Consider the following 23,204-nt stretch of genomic DNA (forward strand, 5'->3'; position numbering starts at 1 on the left):
TCACATCTATCTATATCAGTTTCACATTTATCTCCTTAACTCCCGCAGGATATGCTGTATATACATATATCGTTAAGATATTTTTTCTCGCATAGAAAAGGGTAATCAATATTCACAGTTGTCCTACTTCCAGGGCCGGTTTTAGGCAAAGTAGGGCTCTACGCCTAGGCAAAGTTTAAAATGGCGCCCCAAATGCTAACATATTGCACATCACCAGTGGCGTAACTACAAAGTTATGGGCCCCGGTGCGAACTTCCAAATGGGGCCCCCCCCTACCTCCCCCCTACCCCACCCCCTACCGCCCCCCCACCTTCCCCCGCCCCCACAACCCCCCCACCTTCCCCCGCCCCGCTTCCCCTAGATACGCCTCGGACTGTTGCAGGAATCTCCTGCACTGCAACATGGTGTTGGGTGCCAGCACAGCCCACACAGTGGTATATCCAGCACAGCCCGCACAGTGGTATATCCAGCACAGCCCGCACAGTGGTATATCCAGCACAGACCGCACAGTGGTATATCCAGCACAGCCCGCACAGTGGTATATCCAGCACAGACCGCACAGTGGTATATCCAGCACAGACCGCACAGTGGTATATCCAGCACAGCCCTCACAGTGGTATATCCAGCACAGCCCGCACAGGGGTATATACAGCACAGACCGCACAGTGGTATATCCAGCACAGCCCGCACAGTGGTATATCCAGCACAGACCGCACAGTGGTATATCCAGCACAGCCCGCACAGTGGTATATCCAGCACAGCCCGCACAGTGGTATATCCAGCACAGACCGCACAGTGGTATATCCAGCACAGCCCGCACAGTGGTATATCCAGCACAGACCGCACAGTGGTATATCCAGCACAGACCGCACAGTGGTATATCCAGCACAGCCCTCACAGTGGTATATCCAGCACAGCCCGCACAGGGGTATATACAGCACAGCCCGCACAGGGGTATATACAGCACAGCCCGCACAGGGGTATATACAGCACAGCCAGCACAGGGGGTATATAGAGCACAGCCCTCACAGTGGTATATCCAGCACAGACCGCACAGTGGTATATCCAGCACAGACCGCACAGTGGTATATCCAGCACAGACCGCACAGTGGTATATCCAGCACAGCCCTCACAGTGTTATATACAGCAGAGCCCGCACACTGGTATATACAGCAGAGCCCGCACAGGAATATATATACAGCAGAGCCCGCACAGGGATATATACAGCAGAGTCCCCACAGGGGTATATACAGCAGAGCCCGCACAGTGGTATATACAGCACAGCCCGCACAGTGTTATATACAGCAGAGCCCGCACAGTGGTATATACAGCACAGCCCGCACAGTGTTATATACAGCAGAGCCCGCACAGTGGTATATAGAGCACAGCCCGCACAGTGTTATATACAGCAGAGCCCGCACAGTGGTATATACAGCAGAGCCCGCACAGAGATATATACAGCACAGCCCGCACAGTGGTATATACAGCAGAGCCCGCACAGGGATATATACAGCAGAGCCCGCACAGGGATATATACAGCAGAGTCCCCACAGGGGTATATACAGCAGAGCCCGCACAGGGATATATACAGCAGAGCCCGCACAGGGATATATACAGCAGAGTCCCCACAGGGGTATATACAGCAGAGCCCGCACAGGGATATATAGAGCACAGCCCACATCTCATCTCATCCCCCCCCCCCCCGATAATGGCCCCACAGTCCGGTTAAAAAGAAAAAAAAAACAAAAGCTCTCCTCACCTTTCCTTTTGCCCGCGCTGCTCCTGGCGGCTGAAGTCTGCCCAGGACACTGCAGGTGCGCGATGATATGACGTCATCGCGCACCCGCAGTGTACTGTCAGAGGCAGAGCGGGGAATGATGGGAGAGGAAGCGTCAGGTGACGCTCTCTCCTCCCATCATTGCATTGAACTATACCGGTGTCATAGACGCCGGTATAGTTAAATGCGGCGGCGGCGGCGGCGGCACTGGGGGGGGTTCCGGGGGAGGAACAGTGCAGCGGCCCACTACTGGCATCGGCTCTTCTGGCATTTGCCAGAAGTGCCCGATGGCCAGCCTGGCCCTGCTCAGACCTGCCGGCCCGGGGCCCCTGACCTGCGGGGCCCGGTCGCAATGGCGACCGCTGCGACCGCGGTAGTTACGCCCCTGCACATCACACAGAAGCATTTCTGTTCTATTTACATGCGCTGAGTTCATGCTGCTAAATGAGTGTGATCGACAATACTGAAATCGTTCAACGCTTGTTTTCCGGCCTCTTTCCACCGTCTGAGAAAGACTGATGGGAACAGAATGATCACTAATAGATCACTAACAGATCACCATACAGTATCATGTTATCAGCAGCACATCTACAGTTTACACCGGCAATGTCCTGCTGAGAACAATGATTTTTGTTCCGGCATAAACAATCCAATCACTCGATGAATATGCAGCATTTTGATTGTTTAGTATAATACACCCCATAGTCCTCTATATATTATAATGTGCACCACAGTCCTCCATATTGTAAAATGCACACCCCATAGTCCTCCATATAATATGCCCCATAGTCCTCCATATAGTATAATACACTACTCAGTCCTCCATATAGTATCATACACTCCTCAGTCCTCCATATTGTAAAATGCACTCCCCATAGTCCTCCATATAGTATAATATGCCATATAGTCCTCCAAATAGTATAATACACTCCCCATAGTCCTCCATATATTAAAATACACTGCTCAGTCCTCCACATAGTATAATACAATCCTCATAGTGCTCCATGTAGTATAATGCACCGCCATAGTCATCCATGTAGTACAGTTCACTTCCCATAGTATAATGCACCCCATAGTTCTTCATATAGTATAATGTATTCCCCATACTCCTCGATACAGTATAATGTAGCCACCCCACAGAGCATAATGCAGCCAGCCCACAGAGTATAATGCAGCCACCTCACAGAGTACTGTAATGTAACCCCCCATAGAATATAATGCAGCCCCCATCATGTAGTATAATGTAGCCCCTTCATAGAGTATGATGCAATCACCCCTCATAGAATATAAATATAATACAGCCCCCCATAGAATATATAGTAATGCAGCCCCGAATAGAATAGAATACAGCCCACCTCCCCATATAATATAATGTAGCCCTATAAAAGAGTATGATGCAATCCTCCCTCATAAAATCTAATACAACCCCCCATAGGATATAATGTAGCCCCCTAAAGAATATAATACAGCCCACGTCCCCATAGTATATAAGGTAGCCCCCTATAGAATATAATGCAGCCCCCGATAGTATATAACACATCCTCTCCATAGAATATAATGTACCCCCCATGGTGTATAACACAGCCTCCCCCATAGAATATAACGTATAATGTACCCCCCATAGTATATAACACAGCCACATAGTATATAACACAGCCTCCCCATAGAATATAATATACTCCCCATAGTATATAACACAGCCCACGTAGTGTATAACACAGCCCACATAGTATATAGCACAACCCACGTAGTATATAGCACAGCCTGCAGAGTAAATAGCACAGCCTGCATAGTATATAGCACAGCCCGCATAGTATATAGCGCAGCCTGCATAGTATATAGCACAGCCCATGTAGTATATAGCACAGCCCGCACAGTATATAACACAGCCCACATAGTATATAGCACAGCCCACATAGTATATAGCACAGCCCACATCTCCCCCCTTCCCCTGAGAATGGCCCCACAGTCCACTACTCACTGTTATAGTAAAAAAAAAAAAAAAAAAACACACACTCCTCACTTTTCCTCATGCCCACGCTTCTCCCTGCTCCTGTCTCAGCAGCTGCACTGCCTGGCACACAGTGAGTGCGCGATGATGTCATCGCGCACCTGCAGTGTCAGAGGCAGAGCGGGGAATGATGGGAGCTTGAGCGTCAGCTGACGCTCTCTCCTCCTCCATCATTGGTTTGAACTGTACCGGCAGACGCCGGTATAGTTCAATGCGGCGGCAGGGGTGTCGGCGCTGGTGTCAGGCGGGCCCCCCTGCCTCACAGGGGCCCCATAGCGGCTGTATGATGTGCTGCTAGCTGGGGGCCCCTATGGGAGCAGAGGCCGTAGGCAGCTGCCTGGTCTGCCTGCCCCTAACGCCGACTCTGCCTACTCCCATTGTTCCCCATGATATAACATTCACCTGAGCTTTAGCTTAGACCTTTCACATACTTTGACATTTATCTGTGGTTTGAAGGGATTTATAGAGCATTAAAAAAACATGACTGATTTCTTTCAAAAACTGCGCCATACTAATCGACAGGTTGTGTGGGGTATTGCTGCTGACTTCAATAATGCCTATAGGGATTGTGTAGTGAAAACAAGTCTTCACCTATTCTCAGGATAGGTTAATAAGTGGCTCAAGAATTGGTGTAGGAAGGAGGGGTTTGGGTTCCTGCAGAACTGGGCCGACTTCTCAGTGGGCTACAGGCTCTACGCTAGGGACGGGCTGCACCTCAATGGGGAAGGTGCAGCTGTGCTGGGGGAGAAAATGGCGAGAAGGTTGGAAAAGTTTTAAAACTAGGGATTGGGGGGGAGGGTATTCAATTTATAGAAGAGGAAGATAGTGCAGATAGAGACCTGGGCACAAATAAGGAAGTTGGGGGTGGCGGTGGCATGGAAGGTGGGGTTAGAACAGTTAATAATTTAAGAAAGAATAGAGGTACAGAGAGTAACATCAAGTGCATATATACTAATGCCAGAAGCCTCGCCAACAAAATGGACAAATTAGAACTAATGTTGTTGGAGCATAATTATGACATGGTAGGGATATCTGAAACATGGCTGGATGAGAGCCATGACTGGGCTGTTAACTTGCAGGGCTATAGCCTGTTCAGAAATGACCGTACAGATAAGCAAGGGGGTGGGGTGTGTCTATATGTAAAATCATCCTTAAAACCCACCCTGCGTGATAATATAGGTGAATTTAATGAAAATGTAGAGTCCCTGTGGGTGGAGATAAGGGGAGGGGGAAAAAATAATAAATTACTGATAGGGGTTTGTTATAAATCTCCAAAAATAATGGAAGCAATGGAGAATATTCTCGTAAAGCAAATAGATGAAGCTGCGACTCAAGGAGAAGTCATTATTATGGGGGACTTCAACTACCCTGAAATAGATTGGGGAACAGAAACCTGCAGTTCCAGCAAAGGTAATCGGTTTTTGACAACTATGAGAGACAATTACCTTTCACAACTGGTTCAGCACCCAACAAGAAGGGGGGCACTGCTAGACCTAATATTAACCAACAGGCCAGACCGCATATCAAATATAAGAGTTGGGGGTCACTTGGGGAATATCAAGATTCGTGTATCCTTTAATAAGATGTGTAGTAGAGGGGTGACAAGGACACTAAACTTCAGGAGAGCAAATTTCCAACGGATGAGAGAGGATCTTGGTGCAATTAACTGGGAAGATATCCTGAGACATAAAAATACGCAAAGAAAATGGGAGATGTTTATTAGCATCCTGGATAGGACCTGTGCACAGTATATACCGTATGGGAATAAACATACTAGAAATAGGAGGAAACCAATATGGCTAAATAGAGCTGTAAGGGGCGCAATAAGTGACAAAAAGAAAGCATTTAGAGAATTAAAGGAAGTAGGTAGTGAGGAGGCATTAAATAAATACAAAAAATTAAATAAATTCTGTAAAAAGCAAATCAAGGCAGCAAATATTGAGACAGAGAGACTCATTGCCAAAGAGAGTAAAAATAATCCCAAAATATTCTTTAACTACATAAATAGTAAGAAATTAAAAAATGATAGTGTTGGCCCCCTTAAAAATAGTCTGGGTGAAATGGTGGATGACGATGAGGAAAAAGCCAATATGCTAAATGACTTTTTTCATCAGTATTTACAAAAGAAAATCCCATGGCAGACAAAATGACTAGTGATAAAAATTCCCAATTAAATGTCACCTGCTTAACCCAGCAGGAAGTACGGCGGCGTCTAAAAATCATTAAAATTGACAAAACTCCGGGCCCGGATGAGATACACCCCCGAGTACTGCAGGAACTAAGTACAGTCATTGATAGACCATTATTTTCAATCTTTAAAGACTCCATAATAACAGGGTCTGTACCACAGGACTGGCATATAGCAAATGTGGTGCCAATATTCAAAAAGGGGACAAAAACTGAACTCGGTAATTATAGGCCAGTAAGCTTAACCTCTACTGTGGGTAAAATCCTGGAGGGGTTTCTAAGGGATGCTATACTGGAGTATCTGAAAAGGAATAACCTCATGACCCAGTATCAGCACGGGTTTACTAGGGACCGTTCATGTCAGACTAATTTGATCAGCTTCTATGAAGAGGTAAGTTCCGGACTGGACCAAGGGAGCCCAGTGAATGTAGTGTATATGGACTTTTCAAAAGCTTTTGATAAGGTGCCACACAAAAGGTTGTTACATAAAATGAGAATAATGGGGATAGGGGAAAATATGTGTAAGTGGATTGAGAGCTGGCTCAGGGATAGGAAACAAAGGGTGGTTATTAATGGAGCACACTCGGACTGGGTGGCGGTTAACAGTGGGGCACCACAGGGGTCAGTATTGGGCCCTCTTCTTTTTAACATATTTATTAATGACCTTGTAGGGGGCATTCAGAGTAGAATTTCAATATTTGCAGATGACACTAAACTCTGCAGGGTAATCAATACAGGGGAGGACAATTTTATATTACAGGATGATTTATGTAAACTAGAAGCTTGGGCTGATAAATGGCAAATGAGCTTTAAAGGGGATAAATGTAAGGTCATGCACTTGGGTAGAAGTAATAAGATGTATAACTATGTGCTTAATTCTAAAACTCTGGGCGAAACCGTCAATGAAAAAGACCTGGGTGTATGGGTGGATGACAAACTCATATTCAGTGGCCAGTGTCAGGCAGCTGCTACAAAGGCAAATAAAATAATGGGATGCATTAAAAGAGGCATAGATGCTCATGAGGAGAACATAATTTTACCTCTATACAAGTCACTAGTTCGACCACACTTAGAATACTGTGCACAGTTCTGGTCTCCAGGGTATGAGAAAGACATAGCTGAACTGGAGCGGGTACAGAGAAGAGCGACCAAGGTTATTAGAGGACTGGGGGGTCTGCAATACCAAGATAGATTATTACACTTGGGGCTATTTAGTTTGGAAAAACGAAGGCTAAGGGGTGATCTTATGTTAATGTATAAATATATGAGGGGACAGTACAAAGACCTTTCTGATGATCTTTTTAATCATAGACCGGTGACAGGGACAAGGGGGCATCCTTTACATCTGGAGAAAAAAAGGTTTAAGCATAATAACAGACGCGGATTCTTTACTGTAAGAGCATGAGACTATGGAACTCTCTGCCGTATGATGTTGTAATGAGTGATTCATTACTTAAATTTAAGAGGGGACTGGATGCCTTTCTGGAAAAGTATAATATTACAGGGTATATACACTAGATTCCTTGATAAGGCGTTGATCCAGGGAACTAGTCTGATTGGCGTATGTGGAGTTGGGAAGGAATTTTTTTCCCCAATGTGGAGCTTACTCTTTGCCACATGGGGTTTTTTTGCCTTCCTCTGGATCAACATGTTAGGGCATGTTAGGTTAGGCTATGGGTTGAACTAGATGGACTTAAAGTCTTCCTTCAACCTTAATAACTATGTAACTATGTATGTAACTATGTAACCTGTTGTTCAATGGGTGTCCCACCGCTGGGATCAGAAGCGATCAGCAGATTGGGTAATTTTTATCCCCATTTTTTTCACCATTACAAAATGGCGTTGTAAGTCGGGAGCCCGACCACTGCTTCATTCATTCCCTATGGGGATGCCGGAAAAAGCAGGAGGAATGAATGGGAACTGCTTTTAAGTATGTACACTGCGGCTCCATTCTAAATGGGATGAATTTGCCCAGTTCTAATCACCTATCCTTTGGATATTTCATAACTTGTATTCACTGGACAACCCCTTAAAGAAGCACTCCACTTAATATTTTTATTCCTTAAAGCTATCCAAATATTAGTGTAGAGTCAGTGTGTTGATATACTCACCGATTGTTGTCTTCTCCAGTATCCCGTGCCATTCCAATCCTCTTCTGAGTCATGTGACGGCAATTCAGACTCCAGATCACACAGGGGTCTATATTTGAGCCTGACGTCACATGTACAATGTAAGCCTATTGCGTCTCATGCACATATGAGAAGATGAAAGGTGGCGCTCACCATGTTCTTGCTTAAAAGTCATTTTTTTCGGAGGAGTTAGACATTCGTGCTCTATGCACCGGTACTGGGCAGGAGAAAGAGTGGACAACAGCCTTTTTTCATCTCCTCAGTGCTTGTACAGGTCCATATGGCGTCTCCTTCTGACGCTCCATAGACTTATAGTGTACAAGCCACACACAGTGCGCAGTGTGATCTGGAGAGACTAAATTACCATCAGGTGACTCGGAAGAGGATTGGAATGGCGCTGGATACTGGAGAAGGCAACGATCGGTGAGTATATGAACACACTGACACTACACTACATGAATACGTACATAGGTCTAAGGAGTAAAAAATGAACTTTTCTTTACCTACAATACCAGGCACAGGCACAGTCCCTGGATAGATGTGTTGATGAAGGAAGCAGTCATTTTTTATTCATCTGCTTATGATATTGCTTAGGTAGGTTTTCTTTTGTTTAAGCATTAATATTTGTCCTGATATAACAGTGTTTTACATAATAGAGAGCAAACAGATCGCTTTGGCTTGGCTTGTGATAGAGAAGAATGAGCAGAACAAATAGCAAACAGATCTATTTAAACTTTCTACCAGATTTTTTATGCTTGATATGTATGTTTTTTTATTTCCTAAATCTCAGTTACATCTGGGGCTACGTGTGTTGTTTGCAGAGCTGACACCATGTCGGCAGGACTGCGGCCAGTCAGGGAGCTCACCTATTCCAAGTGGCTCTTGCTGTCAGCTCGGGCAGAGGGTTGAGCTCAGTTTTTTGCCGCAGTGCTTTCAATGTGTTGTCATCTCTGGGAACAATAGCAGACACCGTCATAGCATGCCACGGGATATTGAAGGCCACGCCCCTGACCACATCCATTTCACAACTAGTCACACCCATATCCATGCCCCAACCACACCCATTTAGCACTGCTGATCACACTGTTTCATAAACAATAATTATAAACAGAAAAAAAATATTGCCTCACAGTGCTCCATACTGTATAATGGCCCCATATAATGCTCAATACTGTATAATGGCCACACATAATGCTCCATACTGTATAATGGCCAAACAGTGCTCCATACTGTCTAATGGCCCCACATGATGCTCCATACAGTGTAATGTCTTCACATGATGCTCCATAATGTATAATGGCCACACATGATGCTCCATACTGTATAATGGCCCCACATGATGCTCCATACTGTATAATGGCCCCACATGATGCTCAATACTGTATGATAGCCACACAGTGCTCCATGCTGTATAATGGCCCCACATGATGCTCAAATCTGTATAATGGCCACACAGTGCTCCATACTGTATAATGGCCCCACATGATGCACCATGCTGTATAATGGTCACACAGTGTTGTATACTGTATAATTGCCCCACATGATGCTCCATACTGTATTATGGCCACACATGATGCTCCATTCTGTATAATGGCCACGCAGTGCTCCATACTGTATAATGGCCCCACATGATGCTCCATACTGTATAATGGCCACACTTGATGCTCAATACTATATAATGGCCCCAAATGATGCTCCATACTGTATAATTGCCCCACATGATGCTCTATACTGTATAATGGCCCCAAATGATGTTGCGTACATTATAATGGCCTCATAGTGCTCCATACTGTATAATGGCCCCACATGATGCTCAATACTGTGTAATGGCCACACAATGCTCCATATTGTATAATGGCCACACATGATGCTAAATACTGTATAATAATTGGGAGGCGTTGTCTACAGAGTTTGTGGTGGGGGGTGTCCGTAGCAGGGCTTACTCGGGCCTGTCCTTGTAAGGACAGGAGTCATTTGCTGGGGCACGACAGGGGAGTAAGGAATTGGTCCCCTACCCCATATTCTTTGGTGCTATACTGGACCCCCCTCCGTTGGGACCCCCTATCATCCTTGCGGGTATCCCACGTCTACAATCGGTGAGATTGAACCAGTTTTTTTTTTAATCTGCACAGTTTTCGGCGTGAGCACTTATAATTGGTCATTTTTGTCTATTTTTAATCATATTAGTAAAAGTTACGTTTTATATTATGGGTTAAACTCTTCCTGCTGACTAAGATAAATACTGTATAATGGCCACATGGTGTGCCATATTTTATAATGGCCACACATGATGCTCCATACTGTATAATGGCCACACATTACTCCATACTGTATTATGGCCCCACATAATGCTCTATACTGTATAATGGCCTCACATGATGCTCCATACTGTATAATGGCCCCACATGATGCTCCATACTGTGTAATGGCCCTACATGATGCTCCATACTGTATTATGGCCCCACATGATTCTCCATACTTTATAATGGCCCCACATGTTGCTCCATACTATATATTGGCCACACAGTGCTCAATACTGTATAATGGCTCCACATGATGCTGTGTACAGTATAATGGCCACACAGTGCTCCATACTGTATAATGGCCCTACACGATGCTCAATCCTGTATAATGACCACACAGTGCTCCATACTGTATAATGGCCACACAGTGCTCCATACTGTATAATGGCCACACATGATACTCCATACTGTATAATGGCCCCACATGATGCTGAATACTGTATAATGGCCACACAGTGCTCCATACTGTATAATTGCCCCACATGATGCTGTGTACAGTATAATGGCCACACATGATGATGCCAATGTAGAGTTGAGGCTGTAGATGTGTCCCAGCTGCTCTGCTCACAATGCAGGCAAATATTTCACCACCTGTCGCTGTCCACACTGCTGCCTAACAAATCCTACACACTGCAATGTAGCTCAGCTCTGTGAACTCTGCATGCACTCAGACAACACCACTATCTACTGGCTCCACTCCATAACTGCTGTAGTATATAAATGATATACTGTGCCTATAACTAACCGGCTGCACTCTATTGCTCTAACTGCTGCCACTACACACACATGTACCTCAGAAATGTCCTCTCTTCCTCTCTGAACCACCACACCGGGATACGGAGGGGGCGTGGCCTAATACAAGGGGGTGTGCCGGCTGCTTCTCCTGCTGGCTGTATGGGAGAAGTGGAGTCCTGTGCAGGACTGCGGGGCACAGCCTCAAAATCGGGACAGTCCCGCAGTATGAGGGATGGATGGGAGTATGGACACCGTGATCTGCAGTGTAGACCTAGTGGAAGCAAATGTCATAATTAATCAAACTACACAAAACTTTATTAGATACTTATTAAAAACAAATTCTTTTGTAAAAAATAGTGAATACCGTCCTCTGGGAAATACACATGCAAAATATAACTACAAGTTGCAGGCTAAGCACAACAACCATGAATGTAAAGACAGCTTAGTATATAGCAGGGTCAGAGTAACTATTGCTCAGTACATAGATAAGTTGAGTAGTGCAAGTTGACATTCACAAGATATAAATCTCTGGTTAGTAAGGGTTGCCGTACCCACTGTTATGGATCAATACCATAGGGAATGTCAATACAAAGTAGAGTGCTTAGTGCTTCATATGCACATCTCCAGCCATATTATTAAAGAGTCAATAGTTATCAGCATAGGCTGCATGTAAGGAAATTTTCACCACGCCATGCCCCATACATAGATACATATCACAAATCAATAATGGAAGGGATGCATAACCTGCACGTGCAGTCCTGAAGGCCCCAAAGCGCATTTCGCGTCTTGCTTCTTCCGGGTGAGTGTCTGTATGTGTGGAGCAATGTATTTTAGAAGGAGGCTGTCAATATCCCAATTTGATTGCAGTTTGAGGATTGGTGTGTCTCATGTGCACCATATTATTTCATCCTCTGCACAGGTGAAATGCAGTAAGTACTGGCCAGATACTGCCGAAACATATGGAGATATTCGTATTACTTTACTTAATACAGAAACCCTGTCAGAGTATACGGTTAGGACACTTGCTATGGAGCGGGTGAGTGACAACACAACTTATGTGCGCCAAGTAATCGGAGGCTTCCTTCTGCTTCTAATCAAGTAAATCCTTCTTTTTTCAGCGGGGTTATACTGCCAGACATGAAGTAAAGCAGTTTCACTTCCTTTCGTGGCCTGAGCACGGAGTACCCTTCCATGCTACAGGGCTACTTGCCTTTATTCGCAGAGTGAAGTCTTCTACACCGCCTGATGCTGGACCAGTTGTGGTGCATTGTAGGTCAGTAGTGCCAGGTGCCCCATTGTGGCTTTAGTCTATGTTTGTATGTCCAGTTAACCTACTGTACATCTTCTGATAGCTCTGGAGCTGGCAGGACGGGATGCTACATTGTCTTGGATGTGATGCTCGACATGGCGGAGTGTGAAGGAGTGGTTGACATTTACAATTGTGTCAAAACACTGTGCTCACGGCGCATCAACATGGTGCAAACTCAGGTAAACTGGCTGGAATGGTGCCATAAAGTGAAATTCAGTTCAATGGAGAAAATCATTGTGATTAACAGTCTGCGATACGTTGATGTGTATAGTGTGTCTTAATGTTTCCAGGAGCAGTATGTTTTCATCCATGATGCCATCCTTGAGGCCTGCCTTTGTGGTGACACAGCTATACCGGCATGTGACTTTAGGCAAACGTACAAGGAAATGCTACAGATAGACACACAAAGCAACTCCACACACCTGAGAGATGAATTCCAGGTACTGCTGCTTGTATTATTGATATCTACTTAAAGAAATCTGTTTTTACTACCCCATCCGAGAGCAGCATAATGTAGGGACAGAGCACCTGATTCCATAGATGTGTCAGTTGCTAAGCTGCTTGCTGCAGTTTTGATAAAATCCCTGTTTTATCTGCTGCGGATTTAACAGTTCTCTGAATGCTGAGCTCTGTATAACCCCGCCCACACCACTGATTGGCAGCTTAATGTGCATAGGCAGAAAACTGCCAATCAGTGGTGAGGGTGGGTGTGGCTTAGTTTTACTAGTTCTTTAGTGATATGCTTATGCTGACAAAATAGTGATTTTATCAAAATTATTTAAAAAATCCCTGTTAGTGACACATCGCTGTAATCAGGGTCTCTTGCTCTGCATTTTGCTCGTCTCAAATTAGGTGGGGAAAACCTGGTGACAGATTCCCTTTAATTTGTTCTCCTTGGTAACTCCTGTGCCATTTCTCCGCAGACATTAAATTCAGTGACAGCTCAGCTTGGTGTAGAGGAGTGCAGTGTCGCTTTGTTACCACACAACCGAGACAAGAACCGAAGTATGGATGTGTTGCCCCCTGACCGTTCTCTGCCTTTATTACTCTCTGCCCACGGAGAGGATACCAGTAATTATATTAATGCTGCCCTGACTGATGTGAGCTACTCACCTTACCCTACAACTATATTCTTTGGATTGTGGTCTTTCGGTTGTTCAGGGGTTCTATTCTCAATATTATTTTGCTTTTTTTTAACTTTATGGTTGAATTGACGGAAGAGCTTCATAAACTTGCACCAGAAAGGCCACTTTGATGAAATTAGAAAGAAAATGAAAAACATGAAATATTGTAGAGCTCAAGCTGCAGCTTCTGAAAACAGGAGGTCTAGGAGTTATAAGTCCTAGCTGCCTTTATTATGTTTCCTGAGCACGGGCTGCGATAAATAATGTTTTATTATTGGTTGTTGTATGTTATATGGCGCATTTCTCTGCAGTCATATTCACATACACGGATGTAGATAAGATTGAGGCCGACCACGCAGCGGCTATCAGGTCTATATTTATTTACTTATATAGTGACGTTCTCGATCAGACAAGTCTATTTCCCAATCTTCTAGGCATTGTGAAGCCGTGTTTGGTCTCTACCCTTTCAATCACAGCCGTGTTAGTAGATAAGTGTCCTCACACATTATAACTTTTTGCCCTTTTCCACTATAGACTCTTTTTAAGTGCCTTTACCTTGCTTTTGACAAAAAGATGTACCTTTTTTTGGAGCAATGACCATAATAATTTCTAATTGTATTTTGCTGTTTTTCAGAGTTACAAAAGAAGTTCCCATGTTATTGTCACAGTACACCCACTGCAGAGCACAATTACTGATTTCTGGAGGCTGGTATATGACTATGGTTGCAGCAGTATTGTTATGTTGAATCAGTTAAACCAGTCTAATTCTGCGTGGGTAAGAAAAATGCAATCTATTACATTTTATCTGTTACAAATCTACCAGTGCTTTGGATGCTGAGCTTTGTACAACACTGCCCACAACAATAATTGGCATCTTTCTGTAGTCACTGTGCATAGGCAGAAATATGCCCATCACTGGTGGGGTGGGATTATACAGAGCTCATGTATATGCAGGACTACCTGGCAGCAGGTTTTCCAGTTCTCTAGTGATAATCTCCTGATGCGAAAATATCGATTTTATCAAAGCTACAGCAAGCAACCCAGTAAGTGACACATTGCTGTAATTCCCTTATATAAGAACCTGTCAATTCTCCTGACACTTATATTTTAGTAAATATTTGCAAACCCCATAAAACAACAATTCTGACCTATCTTTAGCGTGATTCTGCACTGTCATTTTCCTCTTCTTCTTTCTGAATTGTTCTGAATTAATTGACAACTGGATGTTACCATTCCATTTGTCAAACGAGCGCATTCTTATAGGGCCTGACATTGTCAGCACTTATTGGACGTTGTCAGAATTTGGACATATGCCCATTTTCTTATTCGCTTCTAAAAGGATTTGGATAGCTTGAAGCTCCAAAAAATCTTGGTACAAAATATTTTTTTTAAACTGGAAATTCAGTTATTTAATGAAACAGGCATCAGGAGAGGTGACAGGTTTCATTGTCTTTTGCTCACACCGTAATCATTACCTTACCTTTTTTTTGCTAATACACTAATCACATCACTCACATTTTCTCTTTGTGCCGACATTGCCTGTCCCAGTGAGCATCAAAGCAAAATTAATGTGGCACGTACCATTTTCCTATTGTCATAATGGGAATATATGATCATTTTGGAAATGTTGGGCCAGATAGTGTTAACTATAGCAGTCAATAAGTTTACATTTTACAATATAAACCTTGACTTTTTAAGTGAGAATTGTATATATTTTATGATAATCCATGAAAAACAGATATCTCCAGAATTGTCATCTCCAACCACTGACACACAAGTAGCATCACACACATCTGTGAATGAAGAATGAATGAATTTAAGGTTCTTCACTTATGAGATCCTCTGCTTTATATCTTAAAAACTAGCCCTGCTTACAGTACTGGCCAGACAATGGTATATCTAGATATGGACCAATGGAAGTTCAGTTTGTGTCTGGGTCTGTGGATGAAGATGTAGTGACCCGTCTCTTCCGAGTACAAAACATCACAAGGGTGAGTTACCCAGCACATCTGCCAATCTTAGCAAAGGGCAGCCTTCTTTGCTGTCAATACTGAGATTGTAATAATGTAGAGTGTATACAGTGGCTTACAAAAGAACTCACCCCTTGGCAATTTTCATGTTTCTCTACCTCACAACCTGCAGTTTCATTGGGGGTTTTTTTTTGAGCGTTTGTATCAGTTCATATGGAGAATATGCCTACAATTGTTAACAATTGGTTTTCTTTTATTGTGAAGCAAACATCAAATTGGACAAAATAACTGAAAACTTCAGTGTGCATAACTATTCACCCCCCTAAAGTCAGTACTTTGCAGAGCCTCCTTTTGCAGCAATTACAGCTGCAAGTCACTTTGGATAAGTCTCTATGAGCTTTCCACATCTTGCCACTGGGATTTTTGCTCATTGTTCAAGGCAAAACTGCTCCAGCTCCTTCAAGTTAAGGTACCGTCACACTAGGCGATATCGCCAGCGATCCGTGACGTTGCAGCGACCTGGATAGCGATATCGCTGTATTTGACACGCAGCAGCGATCTGGATCCCGCTGTGAAATTGCTGGTCGCTGCTAGAAGGTCTGCACTTTATTTGGTCGCTAGGTCGCCGTGTATCGCCGTGTTTGACAGCAAAAGCAAGGATACCAGCGATATTTTACACTGGTAACCAGGGTAAACATCGGGTTACTAAGCGCAGGGCCGCGCTTAGTAACCCGATGTTTACCCTGGTTACCAGCGTAAAAGTTAAAAAAACAAACAGCACATACTCACCAGCGCGTCCCTCAGCCTCTGCTTCCTGACACTGACTGAGCGCCGGCCCTAAACTGAAAGTGAAAGCACAGCGGTGACGTCACCGCTGTGCTGTTAGGGCCGGAGCTCAGTCAGTGTCAGGAAGCAGAGGCTGGGGGACGCGCTGGTGAGTATGTGCTGTTTGTTTTTTTAACTTTTACGCTGGTAACCAGGGTAAACATCGGGTTACTAAGCGCGGCCCTGCGCTTAGCAACCCGATGCTTACCCTGGTTACCCGGGGACCTCGGCATCGTTGGTCGCTGGAGAGCTGTCTGTGTGACAGCTCTCCAGCGACCAAACAGCGACGCTGCAGCGATCGGCATCGCTGTCGCTATCGCTGCAGCGTCGCTTAATGTGACGGTACCTTTAGATGGTTTCCTCTGGTGAACAAAAATCTTCAAGTCTGATCACAGATTCTCAATTGGATTAAGATGTGGGCGTTGATTAGGCTGTTCCAAATCATTTAAACATTTCCTCTTAAAACACTTGAGTGTTGCTTTAGCAGTATGCTTTGGATCATTGTCTTGTTGATAGGTGAACCTCTGTCCCAGTCTCAAATCACTGACGGACTGAAACAAGTTTTTCTCAAGAATATCTATGTTTTTCACACCATCCATCTTCCCCTCAATGTGGACTATTTTCCGTATCTCTGCTGCTTAAAAACAACCCCACAGCATGATGCTGCCACCACGTTTCACTGTGAGAAGGGTGTTCTTGGGGTGAGGAGCTGTGGTGGTTTGGCACCAGATATAGCATTTACCTTGGTGGGCAAAAAAAATAATTTGGGTCTCATCTGACCACAGCACCTTCCTCCATATATTTGGTAAGGCTCCCACGGGTCTTTTGGAAAACTCAGAATGAGCCTTAATAGTTTTGTGTGTAAGCAAAGGCTTATTTCTGCCCACTCTTCCATAAAGGCCACCTCTGTGGAGTATACGGCTTATTATGGTCGAATGGACAGATGCTCCAGTCTCTGATTGGGAACTCTGCAGTTCCTTCACGGTTATCTTTGTTCTCTGATTAATGCCCTTCTTGCATAGGCTGAGATTTTTGGTGGCAGGTTTGTTGTGGTACCATGTTCTTCCCATTTGATGATACTGGATTTGATGGTGCTCCGGTGCTTTTTTATAACCCAACCCTGACTTGTACTTCTCCACAGCTTTGTCCCTGACTTGTTTGGAGATCTCCTTGGTCTTGATGATGTTTGGTTAGTGATGCCTCTTGCTTAATGGTGTTGCAGCCTTTGTGGCCTTTCAGAAAAGGTAAAGTGTATAAACTGACAGATCATGCAACATTGCATACAGGTGGACTACCTTTCACTAAGCATGTGACTTATGAAGGTAATTGCTTTCTCCAGAAATTTTTAGGGGCTTCATTGCAAAAGGGGTGAATTCATATGCACATGCCAATTTTTAGTTATTTGATCCCATAAATATAATTTATGCCTAAATTTTTCTCACTTCACTTCACCAGCTTAGACTATTTAGTGCCGACACACCACACACAAATCGGATTATAAAAATATTTAAACACAGGCTGTAATGTAACAAACTAGGTAAAATGCAAAGGGGTTGAATACTTTAACAAGCTACTGTGTATACACATATACAGTATATTGTATATTAAAGCACGCCGGTATGATAACTTCACTAAACTATGTGCGGAGATTAATTTCTGTAAATTTCAGTGTTCATAAAGCTTAACTTGTTTATGCATGTAGCCCAGTTGATTGAAAAGTTAACAATAATGTGTCTTATGAATTTATATACTTTTTTGTCTGCCACAATTTATATTACTGGATCAATTAGGTTCTGTTCACACTTGTGTTTTGGCTCTCATTTATACCAGAGCAATTTTAGCTGTCCAGAATTTATCAGTCTAATGGATATGTTCTGAGTCTACAGGTTGGTGCTCGTAGATTTGCGGTGTCAGGGCTTTGACCAATTAAAGTCACATGATGGGTCAATAAGCTGTCATCATCATGAGGAGGCAGTTAAATAATGAAAATATATGATGGCTGGAGATTGGTAAATGAATGACTATACATCATCAGACCTAAAATTCATGAGGATGCCAGTGTGCAAAATCAGTTTGTCCATAGATAATTAGTCTTATATTATGATTGTTTTGTTGTAGAGATGAGCGGATCTCGTGAAATTCAAATTCTTCCAAAAATTTGATTTGTGTCTAATTGATTTGTGGTGAATGGCAAAGTACTTCAGTTGCCCTCAAAAGACACGTATAATGTTCTGAAGTCTCCTAGGACTATATCCAACAAGCTCTTTAACACAAACACGGCCTCTTGAAGGTTAAACAGATGGTAACTTGTTTGCACTGCTGTGCTGTCACACACTATTTGTAAGGTTTATTCAGTGTTTGATTGCTTTCTTACTTTCTTTGCTAAACTGTTATGTTGTCACATAACCAGATTAATCATAAAATGGTTGCTGCATTTGCTGCTTCTGCTTTTATACAGGCTTTGATAGTCGTTCGTAATTGACTGTGCTTTACCATGTGATGTGAGCAGGTACGGACTGAGGCTGAAATTCAGCCCTGGCATTTTAAATCACACAGGCCCATGCAGTCCCCATCCCCAAGCACCAGATGTGGATATATTCCTAATATTACCCTGGAAGGAGGAAAGGAAGATTGTCTACAAGACCAATATTTCTAATGATACCTGTGGCCTGCTGGGGTAAATGATGGAGTCAGTCACTTTGTGCTCCGTCACTACTCTTAACAGTATGGGGGTCTTGAGAACACGAATTCTGCTAACAACATAGCAGACAAGGCAGCCCACAACCAGACAGGCACTTCTGGCATTTGCCAGATGGCCAGTCCGGCCCTGGATGTGAGTGCTGGAAGGCATTATGGGCTAGCCATGCCTGGCCACGTTCAAGATCACGTGAGTTTTTTCTGGCTGATCAATCTTCTGCAGTGTGTTAAATGGTGGAGCTGCTATTTTACACATTTCATGCAAATCACAAATTGTTCACATTTGCTAGATTCAGCAATTTGTTTGTTCACATTGAGCCTATTTTAGGAAATCTCCTTCATTATGTTTGTGATAAAACATTGCTACAAATGTATCTTTCAAAAAGTATTTGCATTGTGTAGGATTGATAGATCTCACCTGCATAAATCTGAAACTCAAGAAATTCCTGTGGTTTCCCCATAATTCTTTCCCACGTGCAGTGTGGCTATGAACTGTAATATCAGTCAATTTACTTAATATTATTATGGATTTGTCCAGGAATAAAAAGAACATGTATCATTCATTGCACCAATTGACGGTGAACACATCTCCTAAGCTTACTCATAAGGCCTCATTCAGATATCTGTTTTTTCTCGTATGTAAAAAAAATTGGCCGCTTTTCAGTAGTCTGATAAATCAGTATTTTATCAGGTTTCAGATTTTCTCGTATGCAAAAAAAATGATGGAGGCATCTTCAGCTTCAGTCAGCTATCAGTGTTCTGTCAAAGTTTCAAGTTTTTCATGGATTAATAAACATGAATTAGAGAATTTGATTCATCACTTGGATCAAAACCTATCTCCATTTTTTTTTTCAGACACTCAGATTGCAAAAAAACACATTTATGTATGAAACACCACTGATTATATTGGGTACGTGTTCTAACCATGAAAAGCATGGTTCACGGTTGTGAAAGAATTTACGTCTGAATGAGCCCTAGCACTCAAAGATAACATGAAACTGCTATATATACGGTATATGTATATCACATTTTTAAACTATAGAAGCCACCTTGAGGTGGGGAAGGATCCCCAAAATGCCCTCTGGTGCAGACCCTCTGAATGTCTGAGCGACATCTCTGCCCATGCTCCTGTTCATTGGAGTGAAGAGGATCGTTTACACTTAACTCACTGAACTGAGACCAATGCAGTGAATGTGGTGATAGGAAATTGTTTATTAAATTATAATGTTCAAAAAAAGTATTCTATATGCTGAAAATGAAAATGTAACTTTAATAAATGAATTGTTGAAGAAATGTCATGTATTGCCATTTTTCTATTTTGCATAAGAGAGGCAGATACAAAAATGGTAAGACCAATCTGTGAACAATTATTTCTAAAAACTTTGGAACAATTTAAAAAAAATGTTCCTCAACACAAAATTTAGACTTTGAATATTCCACCATCTAAAGCAAATGATGTAAAAAGATTCAGAAAATCTGGAGCCATGCATGCCCACAAGGTATAAATCTGACAATCAATGATCTTGTGATCTATGGGACCTCATTAAAAACAGGCTTGCTTTGGTCATGCAAATCACTGAATGGGTTTAGGACTACTTCTAATAATCATTGTCTGTGAATACAATTCTCTGTGCAGTCCACAAATGCAAATCAAAGCTCTATCATGCAAAGAAGAAGCCATTTACCAAAACAATCCAGAAACGCTGTCGTCCTCTTTGGGTCAAAGCTCATTTGAAATGGACTAAGGCAAAATGCAAAACTGTTCTGTGGTCAGATTAGAAATTCCTAATGGAAACCACATGGACTCCATGTCTTGCCTCCTTGTCCTGTGGACTCAAGAGCAGAGGGACCAGCTTCTTATCAGCACACAGTTCAAAGGCCTGTTGATGCTATGGGGTTGCTAATGCTAATCACGAAGCTGAGGAGAAAGAAGCGCATAGGGTATTATCCAATGTTAAAGGACAATAAGGTGCAGGAAATTGCTCACCTGGTAAAGTTGTGTATCACACAACAAGGATCAAGCTTAAATTTGTTAGCTGCCGCAGTCCCACAGCTTAAAAACCATTGAAATGCCAGAAGAGAAAAAATTAGTGGGTCCAGGATTCAAAGTAGACTTGATGCCTTATTATTATCAATCTGTTTCGAAGTCTTCAGACTTCTTCAGGATATAACCACATCTTTTGTATGTGGTTACAGTGGGATACAAAAGTTTGGGCACCCCTCGTCAAAATTACTGTAATTGTGAACAGTTAAGCAATTTGAATATGAAATGATCTCTAAAAGGCCTAAAGTTACAGATGACACATTTCCTATGTATTGTAGGCAAAAAAGAATATATATATTTTCATCTTTTACATTTTAAAAATTACAAAAAGGGAAATGGGCCTATGCAAAAGTTTGGGCACTCTACATGGTTAATACCTAGTAGCACCCCTTTTTGAAAGTATCACAGCTTGTAAATGCTTTTCTTTCTCGCTTCATTGGGGGACACAGGTAACCATGGGTGTATGCTGCTGTCACTAGGAGGCTGACACTATGCAAATAAAGAAGTAACTCCTCCCCGGCAGTATACACCCTCCGACAGGCACCAGGCAACTCAGTTTTTGCTTAGTGTCTGTAGGAGGTGGACCTGGATCTAACACCAGATCCGCATTTCTTTTACAGGGATTTGTTGTGTGTTTTTAATCATTTCCCCTTTCTTTTTCAGACTCTTTCTTCAGGGTAACAGGGTGCAGTTTTCTCACCCTGTCTTCCCCACTTTGAGCGACCGAGAGAGCAGTGTGGTATCACCCACATCGCACCCTCTCGGACCCGCTGGGCAGGACTTTGTCCCCTGTCACCCATTCGGGTGTTCAGGGTGACCCTTTCTTCGGTGGCCAGTCCTGCCTGTTTCCCCTCCTCATCCCCCTCCTCGGAGCGGGCTGAGAGGAAGACGGCGGTCACATCCAGTGACCCTCTCCCCCTGTTCAGGGGTCGACGCCGTCTTCTGCGCCGGAGAGTCGTGGCGCGGGAAGGAGGACTACTTCCAGGACCCTCTATCTACCAGGGATCCTGATGATTCCTCATCTGCAGGTAGGGAATCTTCAATCAACAAACCCCCCCATCCCCACCAATACCCTGCCCAGCAGCGATCTCCTCTTACCATAGGGGAGCATCTGAGAGGGAAGTGGGCTGCATATTCGGGCGTTGAGACCACGTAGGAATGAGAGCAGGAAGGCTGGCATCTTTCCCTCCTTATTCAAACTTGCAGGCTCGTTCGACCGCCATTTCTCTCTGCCTCATTTTCCCTTTCTTAGCGCTTGAGCGCCCTCTGGTGGTGGCCGGAATTAGTGCGGCCGGGATGTGCAGCGTCTCCCTGCTTTTCCCTTTCTTGCCGCTTGAGCGCCCTCTTGTGGCGGTCGACGGTATAGCGGTCGGATTGCTTTCAGTTTTACAGGGGGCGTTCCTTTCTTTCCCCCCTTCGGTCCTGTGCACGCCCACAGCGTCGCACTTTCTCCGCGCTCTTTTCTCCTGCTTCCTGCTCCCTGTCAGCGTCTGCTCATCGCGTGGGACACAGGATTTCTCGGGGGAACACAGGCACCTGCGGTTACCGCTGTCTTTCACCAGGCTCAGCGCTACCTCCTACTCCACCTGGCAGTATTCTCTGGGGACAAGGTAATATCCACCTATGTCCGACCCCACCCCGGCCTTTGCCCCTACGGCCATCCATTACGCCTGCGCTCACTGTAAGAAAAAGTGGGTTTCAGGTCAGCCATCTCCTTTCTGCCCGTCCTGCGTTCCTCCCACCATGTCAGCTCCCCTGGAAGCTTCAGGGTCCCGGGACAAGTGCACCCCCCCTCCCCTGGAGTGGGCTGTTGCTATGTCTCAATCTGTGTCCGACCTGACTAAGGTTTCTCAGTCCCTGGTCCAGGCACTTGAACGCATCCCGCTTCTCTCTAATGCCACCAGTGCCACGAACGCCTCTCACGGCTATTCGCCCGCACCTGTCCTAGACTCTTACAGAGGCAGACCGGACAAAAGAGACAGAAAACGGACCTTATCTAGATCCTTCTCCAGTTCACCGGACCACATCGGGATTCCCCTATCTGCCCGTTCCCCTTCCTCACAGGCGGACCTCGGGTCTGATGTCACTTCTCA

General features: G+C 44.0%; 1 protein-coding gene across 8 annotated transcripts in view; it reads left to right on the plus strand.

Annotated features, from left to right (window-relative positions):
- The window catches only part of PTPRU (protein tyrosine phosphatase receptor type U), a 249,566-nt gene that overhangs the window by 208,748 nt on the left and 17,614 nt on the right, over positions 1-23,204 (plus strand). For all 8 annotated transcript variants that reach the window (XM_077295770.1, XM_077295772.1, XM_077295771.1 and 5 more), the window contains 7 exons: positions 12,062-12,178; positions 12,261-12,415; positions 12,495-12,630; positions 12,742-12,891; positions 13,375-13,551; positions 14,210-14,350; positions 15,441-15,566. In XM_077295770.1, coding sequence (XP_077151885.1) covers positions 12,062-12,178; positions 12,261-12,415; positions 12,495-12,630; positions 12,742-12,891; positions 13,375-13,551; positions 14,210-14,350; positions 15,441-15,566 — 1,002 coding nt within the window. The remainder of the gene's footprint in view (positions 1-12,061; positions 12,179-12,260; positions 12,416-12,494; positions 12,631-12,741; positions 12,892-13,374; positions 13,552-14,209; positions 14,351-15,440; positions 15,567-23,204) is intronic.

Source organism: Ranitomeya variabilis, chromosome 3 (genome assembly GCF_051348905.1).
Source record: "Ranitomeya variabilis isolate aRanVar5 chromosome 3, aRanVar5.hap1, whole genome shotgun sequence".
Taxonomy (NCBI): domain Eukaryota; kingdom Metazoa; phylum Chordata; class Amphibia; order Anura; family Dendrobatidae; genus Ranitomeya; species Ranitomeya variabilis.